The sequence below is a fragment of the Spea bombifrons genome, chromosome 1, assembly GCF_027358695.1.
Source record: "Spea bombifrons isolate aSpeBom1 chromosome 1, aSpeBom1.2.pri, whole genome shotgun sequence".
NCBI classification, from domain to species: domain Eukaryota; kingdom Metazoa; phylum Chordata; class Amphibia; order Anura; family Pelobatidae; genus Spea; species Spea bombifrons.
The window spans coordinates 22,729,259-22,743,652 of record NC_071087.1 but is presented as its reverse complement, the minus strand read 5'-3'; the positions used below and the strand labels follow the sequence as shown (position 1 = coordinate 22,743,652).

The 14,394-nt window shown below is 39.4% G+C and overlaps 1 protein-coding gene across 1 annotated transcript in view; it reads left to right on the top strand.

The window, feature by feature from the left end:
- The window catches only part of SCFD2 (sec1 family domain containing 2), a 163,355-nt gene that overhangs the window by 120,754 nt on the left and 28,207 nt on the right, over nt 1-14,394 (top strand). The window contains exon 6 of the mRNA XM_053458443.1: nt 12,539-12,684. Within this exon, the coding sequence (XP_053314418.1) occupies nt 12,539-12,684 (146 nt within the window). The remainder of the gene's footprint in view (nt 1-12,538; nt 12,685-14,394) is intronic.

Below are 14,394 nucleotides of genomic sequence, written 5' to 3'. Positions count from 1 at the left end.
GACGGGTAACGGTGATGAAAAATGCGCAGGAAAAAACATTTGATCTCACCGCATCAAGTAATACAGTATCAGTACCACTTCTTAGGTTCCCAGACTCCTGTAACTTTACATTCCCAAGAGGAAGGAATGACCCTTAATAATGATTACATAATGGACCAGATGTGGTTTGTTCGCAACTACTATTTGTACGTTAAAATATGGGACTGAAGAAGAACGATTATCAGCTACAAGTCCTAGCAAATGGCATTATGGAAGATATTTAATCAGTGTGGCAAGTTATATTAAAAATATTACATACATTGCTCAAAATTCCTAAAAAAAAGAAAAAAGGGGGGGTTGTGCCACTCTGAATTTTCTAATCTTGGCTAGAGGTCACTGTTTAGTGAATAAATTCTCTAGCGGAAGAGGAAATACTTAGGCCACCTTGTGTTGTAGGCTTAAGTGTAATTGGATTAAACAATAACCATATATGGTAATTTTAGTAATTTGATGACTCAATGCTGTGCTTTGAATGTCACATTCCATTAAATTAAATATTGACAGTTGCCATTTATGATAACAACACTTGAATGCATTCTAACTATTTATGAGATCAAGATATCAAATGTCCCTTTATAATGACAATGACGTGACAATAGATCATTGAAATCCTTTTTTACATTAATACTCTGCTAAACATTATTTGAAAAGGGTTACGTGTTTTATTAGTTTAATGATTATTACAGTGAACTATTTTCTGGCGCACACACGTCTCAGATCTGTCCCACAGGCCGCATGTGCTGTTTTTCCTTTGTCCCGTAGTATAGAAATTGTGTTCAAGATGGCAGCAGCTTTGCAAATTAGTTGCACAGAAGCTTGTCTGGAAAAATGAAAGCCTGCAGGGATTAAAGAATGGCTTCTTTCTTAATTACATTTTCAGCCACTGCTTGGGAGATAAATAGGTTTCACCACAATATTCTTTCCATATTCTTAACGTTGAGTCCAGAACTCCTGCACACAATGCTACTGTTAACAAAGTTGAATTGAACCGGGTATTGTAAGCAGTGAAATGAACGGCTTCAGGTTGTATAGTGATGAAAAGCACTTTTCAGAATCTTTTGCAAGTACAGTAAGAAGGATAGGTGATCCAAAGAATTCTTTTTTGGCAGGCATCGGTGCTACTGATCATTGCTTTTTTATTAAGCTGGACCCCAGGTGAACTTTGAGCACTGGAGCTCAAATTGATTTAACTCTTTACGTACTAACCTAAGGTGCAATACTTGGTTTCAGGGAGGTATTTTGTAACTGAAACATCAGGCTGCTGCCTAGGTGTGGTGCAGTGGCGTAACTAGAAACCATGGGGCCCTGGTGCAAAAATTGGGCCCCCAGCTTCAACAGCTAGTCTGTGCCATCATTGGCCCCACACAACTCGTGTGTGCCTTTTTTGCCCTCCTTTCCAACATACAACATATGTAAACACACTTACACAAATTATACACACTTACACATACTCACTAATGCAAACATCCATGCTCATACACACACACATACATACACATCCATGCTCATGTGCACACACACAAGTACACAGCCATGCTCTCTCACACACACACACACACACACCCAAGTACACAGCCATGCTCTCATACACACACGCAAATACACAGCCATGCTCTCATATATACACACACACACACACACACACACACACACACACACACACATCCCTGCACACATCCATCTATATATCCATACATACATATAAACAAACACATATATATATATATATATATATATAAGTCCAAAGATTACAGTTGCACACCAACCTCAATTTCTCTGCCCGGTGCCAAGCAGCTGTAGCAATAATTCATATAGATTCCAATGATAGTTACCGGCACACCTGGGGCTTGTGTTAAATGATTGCACAAAACACAAAAACCAGAAAATCAGAGTTTTGTGCAATCATTTAACACAAGCCCCAGGAGTGCCGGTAACATTGGAATTTATATATATATATACACACATCCCGCCCCTCCTTACCACTCGCCGCTCCTGCAGCTTGGTATCCGGTGGTGTGTGAGCAGCCTTGGTTTCTCTGCAGGGTCACGTGACCCTGATACTCTCTACCCATGCCGGTTCAAAATAGTTTAGGAAGGGCCTTTTTTTAAACAATGTCAAACCGGTACGAGGGGATAGGAAGTAGGGGTCGCAACAGGCCCCCTAGAGACACAGGTCTAGTAGCAGCTGCGCCCGCTGCAACCCTTGTAGTTAAGCCAGTGGTGTGTACATGCTCTCAACTGTATCCAATGAGATGGTCCCAAGTTCAGACTCCTGTCCTGCTGCTTCCAGGGTCTTTACTCCAGGCTCCCACTTCTTTTTAACACTGGATGATAATTGAAACCCTTCACATGTGCTAGCTCTATAGTGATTATCCATTGCATACTTTTGCTCCTTTACTGGCACCCTGAGCATGCTTTGCCCATCCACAAGTTTTTATACCCGGCACACTGTGCATGCACATCCAGTGGGAGCATGGTTCCCAAAGATCTTAAATGCACTTATTGTAGCATTGCCTATTCCAACCTGTGCTCCACCTACTTTGACAAATCTAAGCCCATCTCCTTATGTCTCCTGCTCTTGATTCTTAAAGTTAATACACCTCCTAAAAGCTTTTTTTTACATTTTTAACATGGAATGCCATCTTCATGTTTATAGAAATTACTTGATTACCCTTTTTGTTAAATTGTCTTTTGCTTGGCTAGGTTGTGGATTGGGTCAGACAGCCTTTGTAAAAGGAGGACGAGGAGAAGAGAGACAACCTCAGGGCAAGAAATTGTATTCATCATGCTGGCTATGCCACAGGCTGCTGTTGATCTCTGCTTCTTCGATTCAAACTTTAAAGTAAATATTTTTACTCTGTGGAAGACACAAAACAGAGAGCTTCATTTTTTAAGAGATGAACTGCATTTGCTAAAATGAAGCCAGTAGTTTCCTTTTAATATGCAAGGTGACCATAAGAACATGTTTGTACGATCTTGCTGAAGTTTGATTTGGCAACACCAGCAAATATGGACTTTGGCACCAGTCCCTACACAACAGTCCTAGCAGCTCCTGTCTGTCAACGCTTATGATAACTGTACTAACAGATTTACTAAAGTATATAATACATTGAAATGATTTTGTGGCAGTTCAGTGAGCACCACCCATTTTTCAAAGAGCTGCGGTTAGCAGCATTGGGTGGGTACCTATTCTTTTTGCCATGTAAAACAAATTCCAAAATATAAATAAAAAGTTACTTTCAGCTAAACATTTCCCCAGGCACACTTTACAAAGCCCAGAACTATTATAGGATTCTTTTTTATGTTGTCTGCAAATGAAAGCTGCGCTGCTGGCAGTGAGTTCATTGTGGTTCCTAGAGTATGCATTTCTGAATAGCAGCATAGACTTCCGAAACAGGCTTTTAATATATAAATATAGTTCGTACTCCAAACAGTAACAGGCTTCCAATGTTGAAATGCAGACACCTCTGTTACTCAAATGGCAGCTCATTTAACTCCCTTTGCCATAAACATATGACAAAAATGCCTCCCAGAGCTCATTTCCTTTCTTGGCTAGAAATGTTAGCACTCCTTACTGGATATTTATTAATTGTAAGTCTGATATCACTTACAGTGGCAAGAAGAATTAAGTACATTTCCTGGGTTTCTGCATTCATTGTTCATAAAATTTGATCTGATCTACAGCTAAGTCACAAGTATAGACAAACACACTGTGCTTAATCTAATAGCACACAAACAATGGTAATCTTTCTTGTCTTTATTGAACACACCCAGTAAACATTCACAGTGCTGGTGGAAAAAGTAAGTGAACTCTTGAATTTAATAACTGGTTGAATCTCCTTTGGTAGATTAATCAGATCTGCACAACGATCAAGAGGATCTTTAGACCATTCTTCCTTAAATAACTTCTTAAGATCTCCCATATTCCTAGGATGTCTAGTGTGATTGGCTCTCTTGAGGTCATTCTACAGCATCTCTAATGGGTTAAGGTCTGGGCTCTGGCTGTGCCACTCCAAAAAGTGGATTTTCCGTGGTAGATTTACTTAGATTTTTAGGGTCATCTTCCTGCTGCATCACCCAACTTTATATACTTTGGAATTTATTGTCCCCTCGATGATGACAAGCTGTCCTGGGCCTGAGGCCACAAAGCAGCCCTAAATCATGATGTTCTCCTCACCATACTTTACCATGATGTTTTCATCTATGTATGTGGTGCTCTGTTTATGCCATATGTAGTGCCGCGGGTTCTTCTCCAACAGTTCAACCTTCGTTTCATAAGTCGACAAAACATTTTCCCAGTAGTATTGTGGCATGTCAAGGTGCTCTTTGGCAAATTCCAGGAAAACAACAATGGTGAATCGGAGGGCAGCTTCTTCTTCCATGCAGTCCTGCTATGGACTCCATACCTGTTCAATGTTTTGCATATGGTAGACTCATGGGCAAGAGATTTTAACCAGTTCCAAATGATTCCTTCAAGCCTTTAGCTGTTGATGGTCCTTTTTTTTTTTACCTCATTGAACATTCTGCGTTGTGCCCTTGGAGTCATCTTGGCTGAGCGGACACAGTTTTAGGAAGAGTAGCCACAGTACTAAATCATATAAACAATTTGTCTAAATGTGGACTGATGAATATGTAAACTGATCAAGATTACTTTGTAACTTTTTCCACCTTTTTGCAAATAAACGATTATTGCTTGTAGGTCTTCTGAGATTTATTTTTTATGAGGCATGGTTCACACCACCAGATACCGCTTGAAAATGGCAAACTCAAAAGGTCTTTAAGTCAAAGTAACTCTTAAACACACCCCCAATCCCATTTCATTAATTGACCTCCAGTTTTGCTAGCTTCTGACTCCTATGAGGTTTTGTTGATGTGATTAGCCTAGGGGTTCACAGTACTTTTTCTAACGCACACTGTGAGTGATGTATGCAATATTGAGAAGAACAATGCCATCATTTGTGTGCTATTACTTAAAACAGATTGTGTTTGTTCATTATTGTAACTACGATGAAGATCAAATGCTTGAAGACAAATTTATACATAAATGCTGGTAATTCCAATTGATTTGCTTGCTTTTTGACACAGTAATTACACTATTAAAAAATCATCAGGATCAAACATTTTAATGTGATTATTTACATGCAGTCAAGAAATGTAGCCAGGGGGCTACAGGTGGACTTTGTTCTGCCCAATTATGCTTTGAATCCCAAATTGTATTTCTAACTTATGTAAAAAAAAAAATGTCAAAGGAGTCACAAAGACATATATAAGATACATATATATATCTTATATATATATATATATATCTTATATATATATATATATGTACAAAGTGGTCTTTTTAACTAACAAACATGGCACACCCCTTTTGTTTGGACCGTACTTTTGGCTATGATGGTGATAATACTGTTTTTTTAACAATAGCTTTACTAGGTTATTTAAAAAAAAATTGCAGAAATTATAGAATAAAGTAAAAAAACTAAAAATAATTTGATTGTCCACTATTCTAAATGCAATACAGTTGTGGCCAAAGGTTTTGAGAATGACACATATATTAATTTTCACAAAGTCTGCTGCCTCAATTATGATGGCAATTTGCATTTACTCCAGAATTTTATAAAGAATGATCAGATGAATTGCAATCAATTGTAAAGTCCCTCTTTATTCCCCCCCCAAAAAAAAATAATTCAGTGCATTTCAGCCCTGCCCCAAAAGAACCAGCTGACATCATGTCCTCAATTCTATCGTGTACACATAGGTGAGAGTGTTGACGTGGACAAGGCTGGAGATCATTCTGTTATGCTGATAGAGTTAGAATAACAGACTGGGAGCTTTAAAAGGAGGGTGGAGCCATGGTTACCTGCAAGGAAACACGTGCTGTCATCATTGCTTTGCACAAAAAGTGATTCACATTCAAGGATATTGCTGCTAGTAAGATTGCACCTAATTCAACCATTTATTTGATCATCAAGAACTTCAAGGAGAGAGGTTCAATTGTTGTGAAGAATGCATCAGGGCACCCAAGAAAGTCCAGCAAGAGCCAGGACCGTCTCCTAAAGTTTATTCAGCTGCGGCATCTGGCGCCACCAGCGCAGAGCTTGCTCATGAATGGCAGCAGGCAGGTGTGAGCACATCTGCATGCACAGTGACAGGCTGATATTCTGCAAAAGGTACATGGATTTGACTCCTGAGCATTGTTGTAATGTCATGTTCTCTAATATCTCCTTTCCCATTGTTTGGGGAATCCAGAAGAAAGCTTATCTGGAGAAGACAAGGTGAGCGCTACCATCAGTCATGTGTCATGCCCACAGTAAAGCATCCTGAGACTATTTATGTGATAACTAAGTTGCTCAGGGAACAAAACATCGGAATTTGGGGTCCATGGCCAGGAAACTCCCCAGACCTTAATCCCATTGAGGACTTGTGGTGGACAAACAAAATCCCAGATTGCAGAGGTCTTGAAAAAAGAAGGGTCAACACTGCAAATATTGACTCTTTGCATAAACTTAATGTAATTGTCAATAAAAGCATTTGACATTTATGAAAAACTTGTAATTATACGTCAGTATACCATCTGACAAAAATATCAAAGAACACTGAAGCAGCAAACTGTGTGAAGACCAATACTTGCGCCATTATCAATTCTTGGCCACTGAACAGTCATGCTTTAAAATTAAAAAGTAAAATAAAACTCATAAATGGATGAACAAGGGGGGGCAAAATAGGCTTTTGCCCCAACAACTCCCTCTTGCTGTTTAACCCTCCTACCAGCTCTACCTTTAGTAAATAAATGCAATTGTGGTACTTGGATAAGTCCAATGTTTTAATCGATGCCATAAAAACCAGCATATGTGGCTTTGTTATAGAAGTCTTCTGTTGTTCCAAGAGATTTTTTTTTAGACCACAGCTAGCTTCGTGAAGTCATTCACTGATCTTACGATAATTTATAATATCTTAAAGTAAGTTTGCCGGTGCTCCTTTTTCTTAAACTTAAATGTTCTATGTAAAATGTACAACTTGGACCTAGACGAGTTGAATGCCTCCTAACTACTTTTCCTAAACACATTTCCTTTTGAAATCACGATTCTATAGAAAAACATCCAAAGACCTGTGTGGTGTATTTCAGTTTACATGCACTATAACTAATTGCAAGGTAATTTTATGTTTAAAATATAGTAAAGAACATTAGCCTAGGGCCCTCAAAAGGGAATTATCTTGGTCACAGCTTTTACCATAACTGAATGGATGTATTGAAAATATCTTTTGCTTGTTGGGGGGGGGGTCTGCTTTTTTTTTTGAGATCTGAGCAGAGATCTTGTGGTCTGAATTGACACGTGGTATGTCTAATACATTTTCTGTCGTGAAGTTCTCTTCCACTCACTTACAAAGGCTGCATGAAACAATCCTAAAAATAAGATAGAGAGAACATAATGTTGGGAACATGAACTTAAAACTTCTGCTCTCATGGATTACACATAAGGATATACTGTATATTACTTAGAACGGTAAAAGATTTGGAAAAGGATCCACCAAATTCATGCATTCGGTAGAAAGTAACTCTACCATCAAGTGGAAACTGTGAAACCACCATGAATTTGTATTCCGAATATATATATATATATATATATATATATATACACATTGTGACAGTGTGAACCCCAGGGAGATGATTAGCATGACATCTGAGTACAGCTGCTATGCAGATTATACATATGGGTCCCTGGGGTGGAGCAATTGGAGAGTAGGGTGGGCCAATGCTCCATTTCCCCATTTTGTGGAAATTCCATGCCGGGTTTTCCAGGAGGCAAGAAGTCCACAGGATCCGGTCCGGGATTCCTATGGGGCCGGCATCAGGCACAGGTGCTGGACATTAAAAACCCCTGGAGCTTGATACTCAGGGAGACCGTTGGGGGAAGAGGAAGTTTCCCTGTGCTCCCAGGGCAAGGAGAGGCCCTGAAGAAGACCATCCCTGAGCCCAGTGAGGCAATACCTGCCTGGACATTTTGTGTGCTGTCTGGGGGAGGTTTTCCAGAGCCTGGCGTAGCTGGGTCTGGCTGGGAGGTTGAGGTAGTGGGGGATTAGGCTGGTCAGTCTGGACCAGCATAGTTCAGTTAGACAGAGCTCCAATTGGGAGCTAGGTTTTATTTTTATGATTCGGTTTTTGGGGTTTCAGCAATTAAGAATAAAGTGCTGTTTTGTTCATGTTTGTATATATATACACACACACACACACACACACACACACACACATACACACACACACAATTATTACGTTATACAGACACGGCCACCGCTAGTACAGACCTTTATCATAATAGAGGATTTTTCGATACCATGTCTTTTTTATGTATTTTCTAACATCACAGGCAATCCATGTTTTTCTACATGATGCATGAAAAAATCCCTCTATGCAGTTTGAAGCAAAAGGGAAAAAAAATCTGCTGGCTGGTTATACTACTTCAGTGATAGTTTTGAAGTTATTTGTTGCCTTTGACAATAACTAGTGCCGCTCAGGAAATTTTTGTCTGTAAGAAAAAAATCTTTAATGGAAAATGAAACAAATACAAGAAAGTGGAAATGGATTTAGAAGTGGGATGTTCCCCAGTTTTAATGGACTGCTGGAAACACCTTTTCTACTTTTATTACATTTATTAAATGTTGTGCCACTAATTAACTTGCATACATACTTCTGAAATCTGAGCGCCTTGGCTGGGGCATCCTGAAAACATTCTCTTGAATAAATGTACAGGAATTTAAACAGGGCATCAGGGTAATATGGCTGTCCTGAAAATAACGCAGGATCAGAAAACTGAAGGTTTGAGTCAAATTCTGTGTCTCGGTGTTCAGTATTAAGGCTACAGGGGTGTTAAATTAGGTATACAGCATTGTCCATCACACTGTGGAACTTGGACTGTAAAACCACGTGTAGAAATGGTAATTTTTCCAGGTGAAAAAACTATATGAACAATGTTTCTAGGGGGGAGTTTATTGTGTCTGTGACCCCAGGGCCAGCCCCCATAAATGACTTGTGCCGCTTGCTGCCATTTTGCACTTTTCATTGTATGGCCAGGGGCTGCCCAGTAAAGCACATCTGTAAAGGTACATGACAGGTGCCATTGGCTATTAACCGTGTCATGAAGTCATATAAATGCTTGTTATACTAGGCAATAAAAGGCATTATTTCCAAAATCTCACTAATCAGTCAAGTCCTTACATGTGCTGTTGGTGCAGATTGTTTTTTGCAATGTGCCACAGTAAATACATTGTAAACATAAATTATTATCTCTGTAAACCATATAGAGCTATAGGCACAGATTTGATTTTAAGAAGCAGAGGTGGACATCATCCAAAAAGTGAACTAATTTTCCTGTAATAGCATTAAAACTACATAATACACCAAATAATACCCAATACAAGAAACTGCATTGTCAGAACATATATTGTAAGTTTAGTTATGCGGTATCATTAGCAATGCATTTGGTGTAATTGTTTTACTCTATGAACAGGAATTTCCAGCACTTCTATACTCCTCAGCCTCCCTATGTTGTTGCCAGATAGTCTAACATTCATTTTTGGATGGGATTACTATGCTATTTATATTAAAGGACGGACTGAGAGGAACAAAAGACCTCTTAACATTGGTATGAAGTGATGCAGAACGGTATGTCAGGCATGCGCAACAATTCAATTAATCTGTCTGGGTGAAGAAAATGCGTACATATTATTCTCAATTACAGTCATTAGCCACCATTTAACCAAATCACATTGTCCGCAGTTTGGGAATTTAGATACTTGTCATTTTCTTATTGCTATTCCACAGGCTTGCTGTATTACCCATGTCAGTCACGGAGTGAACACACTAGTGCATGTGCCTTCTACTGCGTTTGTTTATCCCAACTTTTTTGGATCATCCTGACCATATCATCTCTTCCCCATCCAAGCAGTTCTCCCCTGTTTTACTTCCTCCTCAATCACCAACTAGATTGTAAGCTCGCAAAAGCAGGGCCCTCTTCTCCTTTGTAACAGTTTGTTATTGTGTGTGACTTTAAATTATCCCACTGATTGTAACAGTGCTACGGAATCTGCTGATGCTATATAAATGTAATGAGTATGGTAAATTACTCAGTATGGTGGGCAGTGCTGAAGTCATGAACCGGCATGCTAATTTGTCAGCACGAGTTGTATAAGTTGAATGAAAGAGTTGCTCAAGTTGCACAATTGGTCAAATATATAGCATACCGCTAACGTGTGAGGTGTCCAAACTGGGATGCCTGTGTCGGGGGGTGGGGGGTGTATTACCCACCTTACCCAAACAGCCTCATCAGTAATCAACGTTATTGATTATTTTGTGTACCATTTGCCATCTACATTGAACCGCAAAGCAAATGTCCCACGGTTGCCTCACTTCCACTTCTGGAGGGGCTGCGGGGTCATCGCCACCTGGAGGTTCCAGTGCATCCCTCTCCCTGCTGTGCCTGGGGAAGCTGCCACCCTTATGGACATTACAGTCCTGTTGTGCAGACTCTCAATAGAAGCTGGCCTCTCCTGCAGGCACTTGCCTCGTGTTAGGTCCCCCACTGAGTACCAAACACAGCCGCCTATGCCTTTATGGTACTAGCCTTGCTTACAGCATTATTGTTAACCTGCCTTGTTCTGCCTTTAAATAATAATGAATGCTAATATTCTGTAGCGTGATCACCTTATAGTATAATAGTAAGATTTAAGAAAAACATTAGCTTTATTGACATAGTAAATTAAAACAGCGTGTCATAATGTGGGATGGAAAGTATTCCTGAGGAGTAGTTTTATTGTTTGACACACACCTGGCCCTACATGCATTGAGTGCAGCGTGATCAAATCACACTATACCTGTACTGGTCACGCTACTAGGCCAACGTGTGATTGTGTGTATCTTGGCACGGGTTCAGCCAGACTTACTCAGTCTCACGCAACCCTCCTCCAGTCTTGGGAATCGTGTTCTGTGTTTCATTTGAATTCTCTAATAGTTCTGACTGGCTTATAGTAGCAGTATTCTGTTTTTCTGCTTGCCGTGCCAGATAGTCTGGAAATAGACATTTTAGAACGGGGTGGGGCTGCTTTTCATCAGCCTGTGGCTTTTAAGTTGAAGCCTTTGATTTCTTCAGACGTTGAAATTCAGCTGTGGATTTGTGCTTGATTCAGCTCTGGGCTTTGGGCCTATTCTCACACTTACAGGGGGAAAAAAAAGTCTACAAAAATATTTTTTTCTCTCTCACTTGGTTTGTTCAACCACCGTCCATTGGGTAGCCGGTACACAGACAGATCTTCCTGTATTAGCAGACACATTCTGGGTTTAATGTGAATTCTTTAACAACCTGGTGTCCAGACTGAGCACATCCTGTACTTTCTTTTGATCTGCCCATCTGGACACATACAGTATGTGAGAAGTCCTAAACCATGAATGGGCTGGACACGTGAAGTTGGGTCATGTGAACAAGTTAAGCGTAGTTTTCTTTTTTTTCCCAGTTAAAGTATCCTTCTGATCACCTTAACTAAGAAATACGTCGATGGGGACAGGGCAAGGTAGTACATTTCTCATACTCGGAGCACATAATTGGTCACCTCTCACCTGTTAAATATAAAAGCCTCATTTACTTGTCAGCTTTCCTAACCAGTTTCTTGGTTTTAGTTTTGTTTGCAGTATTGTTTGGGCCGCATTTGCAGATCTTAGTTAAGCCAAAGGGAGGGATGTGGGCAGTTTTGTGGATGGAGTCTGATGTCAGTATGCACCCATGTAATATGGGTGAATATCAAAATACAGCCCATGTAGTCATACCTGTGTGATGTATTAACCGCGAGCTATGCCTTACTCCTGACTATAGCCACAGTCCTCACTTGATGAGCGCCGAGATTACATCATGTCTCAGCACCCCGTGTTTTAAAGGGGTATAACACATACCTTGACTTCATACTAAAATTCCCTTAGTGTTTTACTTACCTTTCTTTTTGTAATTATTTTCTGATTCATAATCTATTTAATGCTGTATCTGAAATGTTGTCCTGCCTCGTATGAACATACCCACATATTGAACAGCATTATTCATGCAAGCCTACATAATTATATATTTAATAGTTTCTATTTTCTATAAATGTTATGACACAATGAATGAAAGTCCTGGAGATAGTACAAATGTTAAAATCTGCATATTTTTATGAATTACTGGTATGTCTTATATTAAGGATTCATGTTCACCTGTCAACCTGGACAATGTAGCTAAAAAAAATATTTGCATTAAACAACTACCCCAACTAATGTGTTAAACCATAGCCAGTGCTTTATTGAGTTGTTTTAAGCTGAAACATTATGGCCTCACCTCCTTGAGTATGTATTCTGAATGGGCAACCCCAATATACTTCTCTTGCAGGGATTTCCAGAAGAGCTGTGTGTAATTCCAACAAGTCTAGTGGGGGTCAAACTGCTCTGAAGCTCCTGATTAACATAGAACTATGTCTTTTTTCAGGGTGTGAGTCCTCTCCTGAGCTGACCTTTGAAAAGTCCACTGCTGCAGTGAATAAAATCTTCTCAACTTTGCGAGATATCAGTAAGGCTCGTTCCCATCTGAAAATGTTTCATTCTGTGCATGTGCCGGGGAGTAACGTTCAACAGGTAAGCAAGCTATCAGCCTTTAAGTGGTCTTCACGATACAGATTACTATTAAACTGCTGCATGCATCAAGTTCCTGTAATTTGTCTACATGCTTCCACGTTGAGTCCACATTGGTGCCTTTACAAATATTCTTATATACCACTTAAGGTAATAGGTTTCTTTGTAATGGCCTCCATCACAATGCTAACTGCAGTTCATAATCTGAATGTTTTATCAATTCCTATCAAACTACAAGGCACGGTGTCTTGACCAAGAATGAGGTGTGGAAGATTTCAATGGTTTGTTCTCAGTAGACAGGTAGTAGTAGTAGGATGAGGTGGGTGGATGCTCTTAAAACAAAGAACTAATGTGTATCTTTTATTTAATCGTAATTTTCAGACGTAAGATGAGTGGGTCACATTATAAGAATGCACAGCAGAACCTGGCACTAATATGTAAACATTAATGTGAGATCAATTCATGTGATGTCTCAATTCACCAGTAATCCGGCGTGTCTATCCTGTATTCGTATGCCTGTTTTTCTCTTCCGATTTGCCCAATGTTATTTTCAGTCCTTCAGGCAGGTACATACATGTTATAGTACATTCAAAAATACACAAAAGTTAAACACAACACTGGTTTTAGTAATGTAGTAAGTGGTAAACATTGCCTCTGTTTTCACATGTGATCTCTTTATCTCCAAAGAAATGCGACACTACTGGCATGTTAGCAATACTGTATGTAGTGTAACTTATAATAGCAGTAAGGAACACAACATATCCTTAGCACTAAAGTGCTATTTATTAACATATAAGTACAGACAGGTTGGAGACTATATAATAATTATAATAGTAAACCCTGCGTAACATGTGATTATATTGCATTTACAACCACACACTTCCAGGTGAATAGGATGGGAAAGTACAGGTTGAAATGTTCATGAACGGAAATACTAAACACTCAAACTATATGCTATATGAATAGGGAAACATTAAAAAAAACTCTTGCTCTATGAGGATTTTTTATTTTAATCATTTTTATTTATTGTCCAGATATGAATAGCATACATTTCTGTGAATGGATGAGTTGTTGAAAGGCAGGCCTTCGAGTTGTAATGACCCTTTGTGGAAACCTTCATTAGGTTAAAAACTGCCTGAAACACCTGCAGTCTGTTGAAAAGCTCACGTGCCGATATTTACAGAATAAGTCCCGTATCCAAATAAATATGCCTCTCCCTGCTTGCTTGTCTAGCTGAATACTTAAGAAAAGACTATTGGTAGGAGTTACTCATGCATAAAAATATGCCGCTGTATGCTGGTGTTTGGGGCACTGCTGTTCAGCGCCGTTAGAGTAGAATAAGAACTGTATGGAGATGAAGCTAATCTTTCTTCATGCTATTATTAACCCATTATCTGAGTAAAAAATTACGTTTCAATATTTAGACTGAGATGGAAAATGGCTCTTTTTACTGCAGATCTGTAATTGCAAAGGAATGATGAATTAATTTGCTTCCTGGGTTAAGATTGTTTTCCTTAAGCTGTTCCCTGGCAGGCTTTGGGATACTAAACAGATGGTGTATGTAACGCTAGGTTTCCAGCTAACCAGCGGTTTGAGGCTTTTAAATATTGCGTGACTAGACTCGACAGACCTTGGAATGCCGCAACAAACACTCAACGAGCTTTCTGTGGATGCAGAACACATGTGGAGAAGGAGGTTCCACAATCCACTTCA